Source organism: Podarcis vaucheri (genome assembly GCF_965113315.1).
Source record: "Podarcis vaucheri genome assembly, chromosome: 7".
In the NCBI taxonomy this organism is placed as follows: domain Eukaryota; kingdom Metazoa; phylum Chordata; class Lepidosauria; order Squamata; family Lacertidae; genus Podarcis; species Podarcis vaucheri.
Window position 1 is genome coordinate 16911705 of NC_138765.1, and position 16913 is coordinate 16928617.

Genomic DNA, 16913 nt, shown 5'->3' on the forward strand with positions numbered 1-16913 from the left:
CTTTTCTTCTCCTGAAGATATCCCACAAAGCAGTGGAGGTTTAGGGTCAGAGTTTTCCATTTAGATGGACTACTTTCCCAGGCTGATGTTCCCCATCTGCCCCTCACTTCCCTCTAGATCATGTGCAAAAAAAAAAAAGCTTCTTAACCATTGCTCTCATCTGCTCAATCTGCCAGAGCTTGCCTTTGCATGCAGCGGAAATCCCTAACTCAACAAGTGTTTGAGACCCAATGGCTACCCTCACCTGGTTTAGCTACCCATTCAAAGCCAGTTCCTGGGGTGTGGATGCTGTCACTTGCTTCCAGCAGCCACAGGTGAGAGCAGAGTGCAAGGGGGGGCAAAGGTGAACAAACTACCCCAGAATGAGCACAACATGTCCTCCACCAGAGGTAAAACCCCTCCCCTAACAACTCATGCACCCCACATTAAGTATACAGAAACATGATTGGGTTCAGGGCACCCTTAAGGGATCTGACTTTGCATTATGCCTTTACACCTAAGAAACAAAGGACTTACTGTGTTTTGACCTTGGATTATGTCTGGACCTTGCCTTTCACGCTACACCTGTGTTTTGGCTTTAGAATGTGAATCGTTTTGGGACAATTTGTCTTGAGGGTTCCTGACATCAAGGAGGAAGTTTCAGTCTATAGACCTTTCCAAACCATACAGATTTTTAGTTACTTGGAATTCCTGAGAACAGCCAGGTACAAGCTGCTAGTGAATTTTTAATTGAATATTCCTCAGAATCAAAGCTTCTGGAAACATTTAAATGGTGGGGGTGGGTGAGCCAAAGAAATCAGTCACTAGTTAAATCAGGATGTAACTGGACAGACAACTGAGATCTTTTATCTGATCTCTAGTTTCTTTACATATTTGCAGATAATAGTGGTGTAATGGAAAAATGAGCCTTCTACACTGAGCACATAACAAAGCCAGAAAGTGTAATGCTTTTCTCTTCATTCAGCTTTCCTAGTGGAACTAGTTCCCCCTACTAAAGAAAAACCAAAACTAAAACCTGTGCCATTAGGGGAAAACTATTAATATCCCAGATTACAATTTTCAGTTTTCTTCTCATTCTTGGCCTTCAGAAGTTAACATTCATTGTGCCATCACTGCACAGAAATTATTCACTTGAAAATCCCCAATGCAAGAAACAGAATTTGTCTGCTTTATCAATTTATTCAGATCACAATTCAAATGGAAATCCCTGTGCCATATTTTCTCTAACTACGTCTCCCAAATCTCAATTTCCTGCCCTCTTGCACCTGCCTCAGGCATCTTCAGCATCTCCAGAGATCTTCCACACCCTGCCGCTGATAGCACAGTTTCCTCCTAAGTCCCACGAAGGCCACATCTACAGGCCAGAAGTATAGGACGATGGCTGGGCATCAACACATGTCGCTTGGGTGACATTGAATGACACCAAGCCATTCAGACTTCGCTTTACTCCTGTTGGGATTGTTGTTATGAAATTACAGAAATCTGGTGTTGCACATCCTTTGAAAGCAGCTGACACTTGACTTGAACCCACTAGAAAGAGAAGAATGTTAATATGAGTCTGGGTGGACTTAAGGACCCAGCACACTTGGGCAACCTGCAGGACCCTTTTACCCCCACCCCTCTTATGTTCCCTGAAAATTCACAAGATTTCAGGACCATTTCAGATTTCAGGCAGATTTCAGGACCATTGCACCTGAGAACAGCCCACTTCTGATGTCTTCCACAAGCCCTGCTTTCCCTTTCTTCCCTGTCTACTTGTACTCTGACCAGACCAAGGCTATTGGGTGAAGCCAGCCCACATTTGCGAATTTAGCCACCAATTTAATTTCCCCCAAAGCCCACAATACAACATTCCTCCAAGGCATGTGGAAACTCAAAATGGGAATGACAGCTTTATACATGTTTGCTTCCATGTGATCAGGGATTTCCCAGGATTGTCTGGGGGTGGGTCAACACCATGGCATTGACTGAGGAATGGGGCAAACAGTGTAAAGAAAACTTTAAATTCATCCCCTCAAAGAAAACACAGGTCCCCACCCCATCCTTTGCTTTTATCACATTTGGTCAGAAAAGGGTCAGGTAGCTGATGGCTGAGAGCTGCTTTCCCTCACCCCCCACCCTTTGCTGATTGGCAGTTCTACTCACCTTGCTGCATGATACCAGCAAATGTTATGCACTTAGTCCCTCTAATAGGGCAGTTATGGGTGTCGACGACCACACAATTATTTGCATTCCTCGTGAAACAGAATGGGCACTGCAGTGGCCCAAAACTCCCAGGTTGAACTGGCAAAATGAAATTTATGGTCAGCAGATGGATTCCATTTATTTTGACATGACTGGTCCATTCTGGCCCTTATTTTCCAGTTCGTACAAAGGGTTATCATTCCCCCCCCCCCCCGCCGCTGCCAAGGTGTTCTAAAAGTGCCATCCAGCTGGGAAAATCTAATATAAATATTGTTGAGTGTTGCTCATGAGTATGGCTTCTGTATGTAACATATGCAGGTCTTTCTCAGAACATGCATCTTGGTGTCTACCTGCTTCTGCATGAGAGTGATCTGAATTGTGTGAAATGAGATTGACAATTCTGCCAGCCGGGACAAAAGCAGATTGGCATTGATCCTTACCAGCCTATGAGATGAAAGAAGGCTTCCCCACAGATTCTAGGATCTAGGCTTACTCTTTTGAATGGAAGATGATACTTTTCTACTATCCATGATAGGCATTTATAGTGGTTTCAGGTTCAATCTTGGAGTGATCATTGTGATTATCACCATTAACAAGATCATTTGTTGGGAATGATGCTACTGGTTTGCTGTAGGCAACAGCCGCCCTGCCCCTAACAATGAAATGAAAATGCTACAACATTCAGTCAAATCTTAAATAGGATCTACTTTTGACATTTTAGAAGGGTTGTTGCTTCTTTCATTAAACTTCACGGAATGTGACAATAGTAACACACCCAGTTATAAATAAAGTCACACTAATAAATATGTCAATTCCCCTCACCCTCATATATAAATTGATAAATGTGTGCACATCTCTTGATTTTCCCAGACATGCAAAAACTATTACTTGCTTTTGATCTGGGAAATTTGATGACCAAATGGAAAAGCAGAAGATCCCCACATCAGATTTTACTTGCTTTTTGAGCTGCAAAATTTGATCACCAAATGAAAAAGCACAAGATCCCCACATAAGATTTTATGGGACTTGTGAAGAGGAGTCCAACTGCTTTCCAGAGACACTAGGAAGACAAACCTTTCACCCAGTTATATTTTTCCTCTGCAACAAAGTAAGCAAAACACAACACAAAGGAATACAGAGAAATAAAGAAACACAGCTCACATAACTCAGTATGCAATTACATAGAACTTCTCAAAGACAAAATGTAAAAACAAGACATTTATACTCCACCAAGTGTCTGTTTCTTTAAATATGGCCTTTACATAATATATGCCAGGCACATCCAACTCCCAAGAGACTGTGATCTACTCCCAGTATATAAAAAAAATGGCAGTGATCTACTTATTGTCGTTGGAGGGAGGAGGATTCCCCAGAGTTGTTGAGTTTTTTTTAAGGGAAGAGTGACCAGAGTTGGTGAGCATTTTTGCGGGACAACTGCAAAACCAAAATCATGTTCAAGTACAATACAGGATGTCTCAAAACCAAAGTTGCAGCCAAATGTACCTTCATTCAATCAAGATAATATACCGTATTTTTCGCTCTATAGGATGCACTTTTTCCCCTCCAAAAATTAAGGGGAAATGTGTGTGCATCCTATGGAGCGAATGCAGGTTCCTTGGCTTCAGTGATAGCAACACGAAGCCTCCGAAGTGCAGAGGGAGTTCCCCCTCCACGCTCCAGAGGCTTCACGTTGCTTTCGCTGAAGCCTGGAGAGCTGGCGGTGGGGAAAAGCAGCGCTTCTCCCCACCGCCAGCCCCACAAGCTTGGGAGACAGTGGTTGAGGCTTTTCCCCGAGGAGGGAGAAGGGACTGACTGGCCGTGTCAGTCCCTTCTCTCTCCTGGTCGAAAAGCCCGCAGGAGCTGCGGGCTCCTTAAAGCAGGGAGAAGGTCTAGGCTGCGCACTTCTGTCCGCTTCTCCCCAATGGGGGATTTCCTCCACCTCCCGCAAAAGCATGGAGAAGGCCTGGGAGAAGGCCTACTCCCAGAGCGGGGGGGGGATCATATTTTTTCCCTTGATTTCCCCCTCTGAAAACTAGGTGCGCCCTATGGTCAGGTTCGCCCTATGCAGGGAAAAATACGGTGATCTCTAGAAATATACTTGTTGCTAAAATGTGTTCTACCTAACAGAGAGCACGTGTTGCAGTGGGGGCCAGCAGGCCACCCACTGTTGCTGGCCAGACCTGTTTGGATGTCCACGGGCAGTGATTGGGCAATTTGAGTCTCTGGGGAGACTTCGATGTTGCCAATTTGGAGGTCGGGTCAAAGGTTTTTAATACTGGGCACACAGCCTTCAGCGTCCTCTTGGGCTGCGTGTACCAGATCACCCACCCACCCTCCCTGAATTGGGGGGGGGGTGTTTGCTTTGACCTTGCTATGCCTGTCATGGGGTCACCTGCTGTTGGGGCAGGGGCCTGGTAGGAATTTTGTCCATTTGGCTGATTGGCTGGTGCCATTTGGTTTTTGCCTACTGCATAGCAAATCATCACAACTTGTAAGGTTTGGGGTTATGCATTGGTTAAAATTGGTGGGTGGAGGGGTAAGTGCCTACCCCTCCAGTGGTGGTGCTGCAAGGGAATTCCGTTAAAGGGGCTTGCCATCCTTTTCATCCAAGTCCCTGGCATTGGGCTTGGGCCGTACAAGCCCCGGGAGCATGCAGGTGAGAAGTGAGGGTCTGTTGCCCAGCTTCATTTCTCCCCAATATTGTTTTCCCTGACTGGCTTCCGCTGGAATCCAGAAGTCAGTTCTGTCCCTGGGGCAAGGACAGATAGTCGTAACCAATGCCTAAGCAACCACTCACATGTGTGTATTTAAATAAAGTTATGGCCAAAATCATGCCAAAAAACCTTAAACAAAATTGATGTGTGAAGTGTGAGTTTATTTGGGGTGGCTTGGGGACCTTGACACACAAAGGATAATCCACACACTGGATGAAAGCAACCCATTTTCCAGTGAGTGTTGTAGCCTTACTCTCAATCACTCAAACCACTCTGATAGAGCCTCCGCTGTGTGAAATCCCAAGTGGGACTCCGACGACGAGATCACCTGATGCAAATGTTTTGAATGTCTTCTTCTAGTCGCCCCACCAAATTCAAGTAGGTAAGTCAGCTCCATACACATTCTGTAAGGGCTGAAGTATATTATGCATATATTATGGAAGGGCTATATTTAAAGGAGTGGGATGCAGGTGGCGCTGTGGGTTAAACCACAGAGCCTAGGACTTGCTGATCAGAAGGTCGGCGGTTCAAATCCCCGCAATGAGGTGAGCTCCCGTTGCTCAGTCCCTGCTCCTGCCAACCTAGCCATTCAAAAGCACGTCAAAGTGCAAGTAGATAAGTAGGTACTGCTCCAGCGGGAAGGTAAATGGCGTTTCCATGTGCTGCTCTGGTTCGCCAGAAGTGGTTTAGTCATGCTGGCCACGAGACCTGGAAGCTGTATGCCGGCTCCCTCGGCCAATAAAGCGAGATGAGCACCGCAACCCCAGAGTCGGTCACAACTGGACCTAATGGTCAGGGGTACCTTTACATTTGTCTTTATATTTAAAAGAATTGACACTTGGTAGAATATAAATGTCTTATTATTACATTTTTTTTTCTTTTGGAAGTTCTATATTTTGCCTCTGGGCAAGAATTGTTGATACAGAAAGTGTCCAAAATACAAGGGCCCTTACACTGAATAGGGTTTTCGTTGCATAGGTCAGTATTGCAGCATTCAGCTTGCATTCGAAAGAATTGGAGGGTTCCTCCAGCAAAAGAAAAGATGCCTGGGATACAATCCTGAGTGTTAACGCAGTCACTGTAAGTAGGTCTGAGGATGTCTTCAGCAACTGTGAAGAAGAATTAGAGAGGAATATCAAGTCAATCATTTTTGCCCCAGATTTTGTACAGAGAACATTTGGAGGGGAGAAACCCTGGTTAAGAGATGAATCACTAAATATGTCAGGTGCTCCCCTTGTAATATCATCATAGAACTCAGAAATCTTTCTGGAGAATCCTTCATCCCCATTAATAAAGTTGTAGTCCACATAATTCCTTCTGTGAGGAGAAGATGTTGAACGCAAGCAGACTCTTCTGTATATTTTACAGAAGACTTTTGGGCTGAGTCACATGTGTATGGATTTTACTGTAATTCTTTGATTGCATAGAGCATGAAAATTTCTGTGTGTGTGGAAGGCCTCGGTTGAGAAGGGTTCTTTGGGGGCAGGGGGGAAGAAACCTTACTCACATATATCACTTTGTAGAGCAACTTCACGGCAAGTGTTTCCTGAACAATTACGTGCCTGTCGCAGGATACAAGTGTTGTTGCTCAGATATCGACATGTCATACATTGTAGTGATGCCCCTACAGAGAGAAAGGAAGATCACAAAAGCTCAGTGTCATGATCATATGCCACAAGGCATCTCCATTTTGGTGACTCAAGGAAAAAAAGGTATAAAAAGACAATTCTTGGATGCCAAGGGAGAACCCCAGTAGCAACTTAAAATCACAAAATAGACAGCAAAATAAACCCTTAATATATAACTTTCTAAGTTCTTTCCAAAGTTCTCCTCTTTTAATTGCATAGAGAAAGACCACACATAATATCATAGGATTTTAAACTTGGAAGGGACCCCACAGGACATCTGCTCCAATCCCCTATGATGCAGGAATCTCAACTAAGCATCCATGATGGATGGCCATCCAGCCTCTGCTTAAAATCCTCCAAGAAGGAGAGTCCATAACTTCCAGAGGGAGACCATTCCACAGTCAAACTGCTGTTGCTGTCAGAAAGTTCTCCCTGATGTTTAGTTGGAAATCTTGTTTCTTGTAACCTGAATCCATTAGCTTGGGTTCTAGATTCCCTGCAGTTGTGACTCTAAATAAGTAATTTGTTTACTCAAAATATTATGACTTCCTTGCATAAGTGTTTTGTGGACAGTCAAGCAATCTTCATAATGAGACGTTTCCTCTTGCATCTGTTGAAAGTATTTTTTAAAGTTCTGCCACATCTTGCTGAATCGACTTCAAGGCTTGAATCTGAGCCAGAATTTCCTTCAACAAGTTTGTATAAGAATACTCCTCCGCCATTTTCCCTGGCTCGGCAGATAATGACACAGCTGGAATTAAGCTAGCTGCTGTTTGCTTAGATCTCTACTCTTACCAGATTAATGAACTGTACAAATTGGATAAGAAAAATGGTTTTGCTTCTGAATTTCTAAGCTGGAGACAGAGTTGTTGGACACTAAAGGTAAAATATTGTCTAAAATGTACAAGTTATTGTTGGAGTGGCATACAAAAGATGAACAAGTTAAATCTGTGATGATAGATTGGGCAAGAGATGTAGGACATAACAATGTTTGAGGATTGGGAAAGACTGTGGAAGAAAGGGGTTAAGTTCACTGCATGTACTGTGTTAAAGGAAAATATAATGAAAATGATGTACAGATGGTATTTGACTCCTGTTAAATTAGCAAAGATATCATAACTGTGACAATCTATGTTGGAAATGTAAAGAAAAGGAAGGAACCTTTTACCACATGTGGTGGACCTGCCCCAAGGTGAAAGATCTCTGGGAAAAGATTTATAATGAGGCCTTTCTTCTTAGAATAATTGGTCAGGAATTGCCCAAGAAAGATGTTAAATTATTTTTGTATGTCACAACTGCTGCTTGAATTTTGCTAGCTAAAAAGTGGAAAACACAAGAATTACCAACAGTGGAAGAATGGCAGATGAAGATGATGGATTTTTCAGAGCTAGACGACGTAACCAGAAGAGTCCGTGACCAGAAGGAGGAGGAGAATCAGGAAGAATGAACAAAATTTAATGATTATTTAGTCAAATTTGTTAAGTTAAACTAATTGGAAATAGGTTGCAGGTATTAGATTGGCTTAGGATTTTATATAAGTTAGGTGTTGAATTAATATGTTTAATTTTGAATTGAAAAGCTATAAGGATGTTAAAGGATTAAGTTAAGTTTATAAGAACTCTGATTTGGAAAACCGTTAAAAGGATATACATTGAAATTCAACCAAGGGGAAGTGAGGAAGTCACTTAACAATGTTAATACTTATAATTTTAACAAGGTTATGATTTATGTTTGTTTGTCTGTTTATTTGTTTATAATTTTGTGCAAATCAATAAAAAAAATGGGGGGGGGATAACATGCCACTGCAGTTCTGGAGCAATAGCTCATTAAAAGCAAAATAATATGTGATGAGAAGTTTTATTTCCCCCCCACACCCTTGCCTGCATGCCCAATTTGCTCCCTAATGGAGCAATCCAAGCCCTAGCATAGCATACTGGCAAGTGCAGCAGGTGGAGGTAGGGGGCCACAGCAGCCAAGAACAGGGTCCAATGGAGGCTGGGGCAGTTCAACCCCTCCATGACATCAGAACACTCCATTTAGGGACTTTTCCTTGACAGGAAGGAGATCTTTGCAGCAGGGGAGCCTGCTTGGCATCAACATTCCTAGATTGCACTCCTTTGGTGTAGAGATAACTATGATAGTGTTAGGGGACTTTGGTAACTTGTATGATTCACTTTCTCATCACACCAAGATTCCCAGATTCTCCTGCTCTTCATCCCAATATCCATCTATTCAATACCCCATCCAGGAGCACATGATGTTCTTGACCTCCTTTCTCTAGCTCTACTGACCCCCTCCCTATTCTAGAGGAAGTTAATGGAGCACAGAATCTCTGGTTTCTACTCACCTACTGAAAACAAGCTCAAGAGGAGGCCTGTGCACAGAAGAATTCTCATGGTGTTGGGATAATCAAGAGCTGAGAAGGACTTCAAGAAGACCTGGTCCCAAAAAGGCAATGGATACAGCTATGAGCTTACAGAGGAATTTATAGTCAGGGATGGGAGCCTCAAGCAGCACTTGCGAATGACTGGTTTAATGAGACGTGAAAACTGACACAAATGGAGGCAGCATGTTTTCCCAGAGAGCCTCTGATGTGATCTTGGAACACAAAGCAATTTTGAAATTGCATGCAATCTTTTCCAGGAACACCATGAAATTTTGGCAAATGAGAATCCACGTTATCCCCAGTGTTCTTCACAGTGGATACGGGAAAGCATTTTCACAAACATATTCACAGGGGTCAGAGACCCTTCAAGTATCCTGATTTATTTGGGACATCACGGATTGGCAGAAGCTACCCCGGCTTCTGTTTCCAATCCCGAATGCCCCAATTTTGATCCCTCGCACTGGTCGCGCCAGGTGTTTTAGGGTTCCGCTGTGGTGTGAGTCCACAAACAAGACCAAAAAATGGAAGGAAAACTTACCTTGACCTCCTCTTGTGGTGGTTCATCTCCAACACCAGAGGAGGAGGTGAAGATAGCTGCGCTGCAACAGGAAACAGTCCATTAACAGTGCTGCATCAGGAGGTGCAGTGTAGGCTGGCAGGCCTTCTGGTGGGCTGCACCAGGCCGCTCACATCACAGGAGAAGTGGGCAGTTTGATGTGGCCTACCAGAAGTCCAGCCTGGAATCTGCTGCCTCCAGAAAAGAGGGTGGTTTGGTGCAGCCTGCTGGAAGGCTGTGCTGGCCTCCGCTGCATGCTACACCAGACTCCACCACATCTCCCCACACTCCTGAGAAGGAGGAAGAGTGCTCAAAGGTAGGTGCAGTGCTTTTTTCTGGGGGGACACAGGGGCACACATACTCCTAAACCTGTTGTGAATCTAAGTTTTGCGACATTGAGGAGCAGTATTTCAATATGAGTAGGAAATGAGAGTACCCCTAAACATTTTTAGGGGGGAGCACTGGGGGAATGGGCACGAGCAAAGAACGGGGTGGTGGTGGTTGTGGGCCCCGAATTGCCCTCCCAAAATGTTGGAAGGTATGGGGTCAATTTGTACATCACACAAGCTTCTCATCCAGGCAGTTTGGTATCTCTTGGACTTTACCCTTTCAGCCAAGCTACTTTGGATGGTCAATTATTTAGAATTCCAGAATTCATTTATTTTAAGAAATATTCTCCATTCTTAAGCAATAAGAGCTTTGCTATGGATGTTGGACTACCAGTCTTTTCAACATAGACCAGAACTCTGCAAATAGGAATTGTTGTGGCCACTCTAATTTTGTGTCCCAAGCAGGAGCAAATTTTGAAGAATATTGAAAAAAACCATCCCACACAGTGCTCACTACAGGAGTCCCACATGGAAGATCATAGTGTTTTTTTTAGTCTGTATCTATCTCTGTGGCAAAAGCTTTGTTATCTCTGGCCCACTCTTCAGGATTTTTTATTTTGTTTTGCTGGAAATTGCTGGAAAAAGTTGAGGTAAAAGTAGCAGCCAGTCTAGCTTAATGCCACCATCCCTGTATTTTTAGGTACTTCTGCCAAATCATCCTTGGCATTTACGCTATGCATCCTTCCTCTATCTCAGTGATGGCAGGGGCGGAGGAAGGGGTGCGTGGTACAGGTGTCACCACTGAGGGGGGTCACAAAATGCTGTGTGACACTCACCGCGGGGCTTGCAGTGCACTCAAGCTATGTGTCTCTCCTGGGAGAGACATGGTAGCTTGGGCACCCACAGACTCCATGCTGCCCCAAACAGTCCATCTACCGCCTCCCCCTCAGCTGAAGGGGAGCTGAGTGGGAGGAGGCAGGCAGACTCCTCAGAGGCCCCGCAGAGAGTCCTGTCCCAGCTGAGTGATGGAGAAAGTTTTCGTGTATTTCATGTACACAAGGCTTCCTTTACAAATTCCCGAGCATATATATTTGAGCCATGAGATGGCCTTCTCTACATCTTTATGAAAGCCTCCAGTTTGGAGGCTTTTCAGAAGTTAATGAATATGGGTTGAACTTTGGCTCTTCTGTGTTTAGGTTAAGGGTGGGTTGTACTGTTCCATATTTCATCTCGTTTCAGAACACAAGGCGCCACCAAAATTAATGTTCTTTGGCTGCTGGCATCTGTGAGCTGCAGCGAACATGTACAGAGTGTCAAGAAAATTGTTCGCCCACTTAGGGCCCTGGCTAAAAGCTGACAATTATTCTGAGGCAGCTGTTTCATCTAGGTTTTCTGTCTTTGAGGCCAGGGATGAGGCCTGAAAACTTGGAAGCAGTTTCATCGGTGGGAAAGTGTATATGTGAAAGTACCAGGACATTCTAATTTTGAAGCCTGATTGCTTGAGGAAACTCACCCCAGTTAATTATTGCTTATTATTACAAAGCAAGCCTATACTGGTGGTTTGGGGTCAATCTTTCCCACCATGCTGCTTTGCAACACCTGGGATGCTGTGACTTCCTTGCTTCAGATTTTAACTGATAAGGTCTCCATGTTCTGTGGAACTGCCTGGTTGCAAGGGACCCTGAGGGTCCTCTCGTCCAACTCTCTGCAATGCAGGGAACTCAGTTAAATCATCCATGACAGATGCATAAGTCTGGTTTGTACATTTCCAGTTCGAAATTGTAATGTGTTTTATGGGCCATATGGTCACATTTTATACTGCAACATTTTCTTTCTGAATAATAACACTTCCTTTCAAATCGGTGTGCTTTTATTTGGGTACAGCCTTGTTATTAAATCCAGGTCCTAACTTCTTGCTTGCTATGGAGCAAGATTGCAACTGTGAGGTACAGAGAAGAGAAATCCCCATTTTCTCCAAAATCGTACAATCTCCTGACCCAGTCTGATTGACAGAAGGAGTGGGGGGGGGTGGAGCTGGCAGGCTTGGGGTAGTAGACACAGCTGCAACACAAGAATCTAAGGACCTGTCCTTGACAGTGCAGTCAGTTCCAAAATGCTGAATCAATTAAGGCCCTACTAATCAAGAACAAGTGCCTTGGTTTTATTGGAACTTGGTGGGGGTCCAGCATAATCAGAAAGAGCACAGACTTTCTCTGCTCTCCCAGGGATATGGTTAAAAGACAGCTAATATTAGAAGGAACTTCTCAGCTGGAAAAACTAGAACGGGGTGTGAACAGGTGTCCAGAACATCAAGATGATGGTTGTCACCTTGTTCCAAATTTATTGAAGAAAATTGATTCAATTCTTTCCTGGGACACTGTACCAACCCATGTGCTCTACTCTTAGCCAACGTCAGCAAATTGCTGGGACAAAGGTAATGAGATGTTTGGCTGCCCGATTTCTTTGTTTAATTAAGAAAAGAATGCAACAGTTCCCAAACTGTCATCTGCAAACCACTGCTGCTCCATAGGATTAATTCAGGCACTCTGTGGGGGTCTATGGAGAACTAGACTTGCAGCCAATGACCTTTCAATGGGATCTGTAAATAACACCCATGTCCACCCTTAACTGGAATCACCACCAACAGCACATTCTGAATATATTCCAAAGTACCTTCTGTAGAACAGGTTGGAGCATTCCCATAGAGAAGCCAATAATGTGTTTTCTGGGGCAAAATCATTACTTTTCACATGGCATGTCTACTGTGAAAAATTTATCCTATCAGATAGTTCCCTCATCCAGGATCAGTTTATGGCCTCGCTCAAATCCCACTGTCTTTATTAGCACTTGGCATGGGGGTCCAATCTTTCTATTGTTTCCTGAGGCCCTTAACCAAGAGTAAACTGATGTTGGGAGACAATTATCAGCTGGCATAACTAGATGGGGTGGAGACCAGTGTCTGGAATATAGTGATGATGGTCATCAGCCTCTTTTACTGGTACTGTAAGCTCACTGCTATCATTTGATGAAATGCTTCTTCTGGAACACTGTTCCAACCTGCCTATTTTATTGCTACCCAATTTCACCAGGTTGTTGGGAAGAGTTCCCTATACCTTTGGTCATCTGGTTACTTTTCATGATTAGGAAAAAAGTTGCAAACTACAAAAGGTGAAGGAAATATTTCTCTCTGTAACAGAGTAATAATGTTACAGCTGGTAACTGATTGCTCATCTGCTGTGTCCATCAATCTGTGTGGGATATTGCTATATACCAGATTAAGACCTCATTCAGTCAGGATTTGATACATTGACAAGGGTGCTGATATGGCGTGTATTATTGAGACCTTGGTGGGTGATTTACAAAATACATTTAAAGGAAAAAACTGAAATATGAATTCTGTCGCTCCTTTAAGCCTATCAACTCAGACCATCTCACATGTGTTCATTGTTAATATGGACCCTCCTAGGCTATAGATATATATATACACCACACACAGCAGTTAGAGTATGTTTCATGCACGCAATAGAGCAGCCATGATGGATTAAAATGGATGAAACTATGCCATATCTGTGTCTCTTCTGTAGAAGCCTTCTGGACCTTTGATCACATTTTTGCTGTTTTAGATATGACTAATGGAAACCTTAGCATCATGATAAGAGTAGTAGAAAAATATCTAGGCTACCAATACAAAAGGGAAAGCATAAGATGTTTTGGAAAAGCAGCAATGGAGTGCATCAACATGCCCATGACACAGCAGGGATCACAGTTGTTTATTTCCCACCCCTTACTACGTGCATCCATCCATCTTGCAAGACAATGGAGTGCACCTACAGGGGTGAAGTCAAACCATTGCATTAGCAGCCGCAAAAGTGACACATCTGGGGTGCAATCTTCAGCAGTGTGTATGGAGGTCCTGGGCTGCCCAGAAGATAAGGCACCTCTCTTGGCCTCACTGATGTAGTCCAAAAGAAAGCAGAGCAGCTGCAGATGTTGCTGGAAGGAGGTGTACAAGATATCATCTGAAAATCTTAAGGACTCCAGTCCAGATTTGTGTAGGGTTTACTCCTTAGCCTTTTCTTTTCCCAAAGATGTCCCACAAGATAGCAGAGGTTTAGGATCAGAGTTTTCCTTCTCCTAGATGGACTACCTACTCAGGTTGATGAGCCCCATCCACCCCTCACTTCCCTCCACAGCACATCTGTGGACATTGTCACATGCAACAGTTGCGTGGCGATTCCCGCCTCCCACCAGGTGGAAGTAAATGAAGACGCAGGACACCATTAATTTAGGTTAGTGGGCAAATAATGGCCACAACCTTATTGGTTACAGGTAAGAGCGGTATTGGCTTAGGCTTCGTCCTATCAGACTACCCGGCATGAGAACCGGAAAGGGTTAACACCAGCAGGGGGAGCCCCTGAGATGCACATCCCTAGGTACTCCCCAAGGATTCTAATTCTAAAAAAATAGGAGCCTTTGCAGTTCCAGATTTAAGAAGATATTATGAAGCTGCATGTTGGAGCTGGTTGAAAGAGTGGATGTTACTTTAAAATATGGAGATTTTGGAATTAGTAGGTTGGGACAGAATTTATGGATGGCATGACTATCTAACATATGGGAAAATACAGGTACACAAAATAATTTCGAACTATTTAGTGAGAAAGGCATCATTTGAAGTTTGGGATTCTGACTAAACATCAGGGGAGAAACTTTCCGATGCTAGGAGCTTTTTGATTAGAATATTTGTGTGAGATAGTGTGGGGAAAATACGGAATAACAGATACAATCTTGCTTAAAATGTATATAGGAAGTGCAGTGTAAGCGATAGAAGTCAATCAATGAAATTTTATTATTATTTTCATATTCTTCCAACTTTATTTTTTCTTCTTTTTTATCTTCTTCTTTGCTCTTTTTATATATGTGTGCTTATCTGAAATATATATGTATGTATTTGCAATATTTTCCTTATATTTTGTAATAACTATGTTAAATAAATTAAATAATAATAAGCCCTACTGAATTCAAGGAGTCTTCCTCCTAGAAAAGTAGAAGTAAGTTTAGTTGAACTCAGTGGGGCTTATGCATGCACAGATTCCACTTAGACCTCTGAGTGGGGAAGCAGATGCAACTTGACTAGAAAATCCCTTAAACTAATCTGAAATTAGTTGAAAATATGTTAACTATATTACAGTGGTACCTCTGGTTATAACCTTAATTCGTTCTGATGGTCTGTTCTTAACTTGAAACCGTTCTTAACCACTCTAGCTAATGGGGCCTCCCGCTGCTGCTGCGCCATTGCTGAACACAGAATGAACTCAGGCTTGCTAGAGAGGTTAAAAGCAACAAAAAAGGCTTTTATGGGTATGTTCGTAGCAAAAGGAAGAACAAAGAAACTGTGGGGTCACTCAGAGGAGAAGATGGTGAAATGCAAACAGGGGACACAGAAAGGGCTGAACTACTCAATGCCTTCTTTGCCTCAGTCTTCTCCGATAAAGAAAACAATGCCCGACCTGAAGAATTTGGAGCAAATGATTCAGCAAAGGAAACACAGCCCAGAATAACTAAGGAGATAGTACAAGAATATTTGGCTAGTTTAGATGTATTCAAGTCTCCAGGGCCAGATGAACTGCATCCAAGAGTATTAAAAGAACTGGCAGATGTGATCTCAGAACCACTGGCAGTCATCTTTGAGAATTCCTGGAGAACAGGCGAAGTCCCGGCAGACTGGAGGAGGGCAAATGTTGTCCCTATTTTCAAAAAGGGGAAAAGAGAGGACCCAAATAATTACCGCCCAGTCAGTCTGACATCAATACCAGGGAAGATTCTGGAGCAGATCATTAAGCAAACAGTCTGTGAGCACCTAGAAAGGAATGCTGTGATCACCAATAGTCAGCATGGATTTCTGAAAAATAAGTCATGTCAGACTAACCTGATCTTGTTTTTTGACAGAATTACAAGCCTGGTAGATGAAGGGAACGCAGTGGATGTAGCCTACCTTGATTTCAGCAAGGCATTTGACAAGGTGCCCCATGATATTCTTGTAAAGAAGCTGGTAAAATGCGGTCTTGACTATGCTACCACTCAGTGGATTTGTAACTGGCTGACTGACCGAACCCAAAGGGTACTCATCAATGGTTCCTCTTCATCCTGGAGAAGAGTGACTAGTGGGGTGCCACAGGGTTCTGTCTTGGGCCCGGTCTTATTCAACATCTTTATCAACGACTTGGATGATGGACTCAAGGGCATCCTGATCAAATTTGCAGATGACACCAAACTGGGAGGGGTGGCTAACACCCCAGAGGACAGGATCACACTTCAAAACGACCTTGACAGATTAGAGAACTGGGCAAAAACAAACAAGATGAATTTTAACAGGGAGAAATGTAAAGTATTGCACTTGGGCAAAAAAAATGAGAGGCACAAATACAAGATGGGTGACACCTGGCTTGAGAGCAGTACATGTGAAAAGGATCTAGGAGTCTTGGTTGACCACAAACTTGACATGAGCCAACAGTGTGACGCGGCAGCTAAAAAAGCCAATGCAATTCTGGGCTGCATCAATAGGAGTATAGCATCTAGATCAAGGGAAGTAATAGTGCCACTGTATTCTGCTCTGGTCAGACCACACCTGGAGTACTGTGTCCAGTTCTGGGCACCACAATTCAAGAGGGACACTGACAAACTGGAACGTGTCCAGAGGAGGGCAACCAAAATGGTCAAAGGCCTGGAAACGATGCCTTATGAGGAACGGCTAAGGGAGCTGGGCATGTTTAGCCTGCAGAAGAGGAGGTTAAGGGGTGATATGATAGCCATGTTCAAATATATAAAAGGATGTCACATAGAGGAGGGAGAAAGGTTGTTTTCTGCTGCTCCAGAGAAGCGGACACGGAGCAATGGATCCAAACTACAAGAAAGAAGATTCCACCTAAACATTAGGAAGAACTTCCTGACAGTAAGAGCTGTTCGACAGTGGAATTTGCTGCCAAGGAGTGTGGTGGAGTCTCCTACTTTAGAGGTCTTTAAGCAGAGGCTTGACAACCATATGTCAGGAGTGCTCTGATGGTGTTTCCTGCTTGGCAGGGGGTTGGACTCGATGGCCCTTGTGGTCTCTTCCAACTC

General features: G+C 43.6%; 1 protein-coding gene across 1 annotated transcript; it reads right to left on the reverse strand.

Moving 5' to 3' along the window:
• Nucleotides 1-831: 831 nt before the first annotated feature.
• Nucleotides 832-9047, reverse strand: LOC309537969 (uncharacterized protein). The gene is made up of 5 exons (XM_082233143.1): nucleotides 8874-9047; nucleotides 6406-6522; nucleotides 5852-6007; nucleotides 2146-2283; nucleotides 832-1530 (listed from the first exon to the last, which is right to left on the reverse strand). The coding sequence occupies exons 1-5, from the start codon at nucleotides 8920-8922 to the stop codon at nucleotides 1355-1357; spliced, it is 636 nt and encodes a 211-aa protein (XP_082089269.1). The 5' UTR covers nucleotides 8923-9047; the 3' UTR covers nucleotides 832-1354.
• Between the last annotated feature and the right edge of the window lie 7866 nt (nucleotides 9048-16913).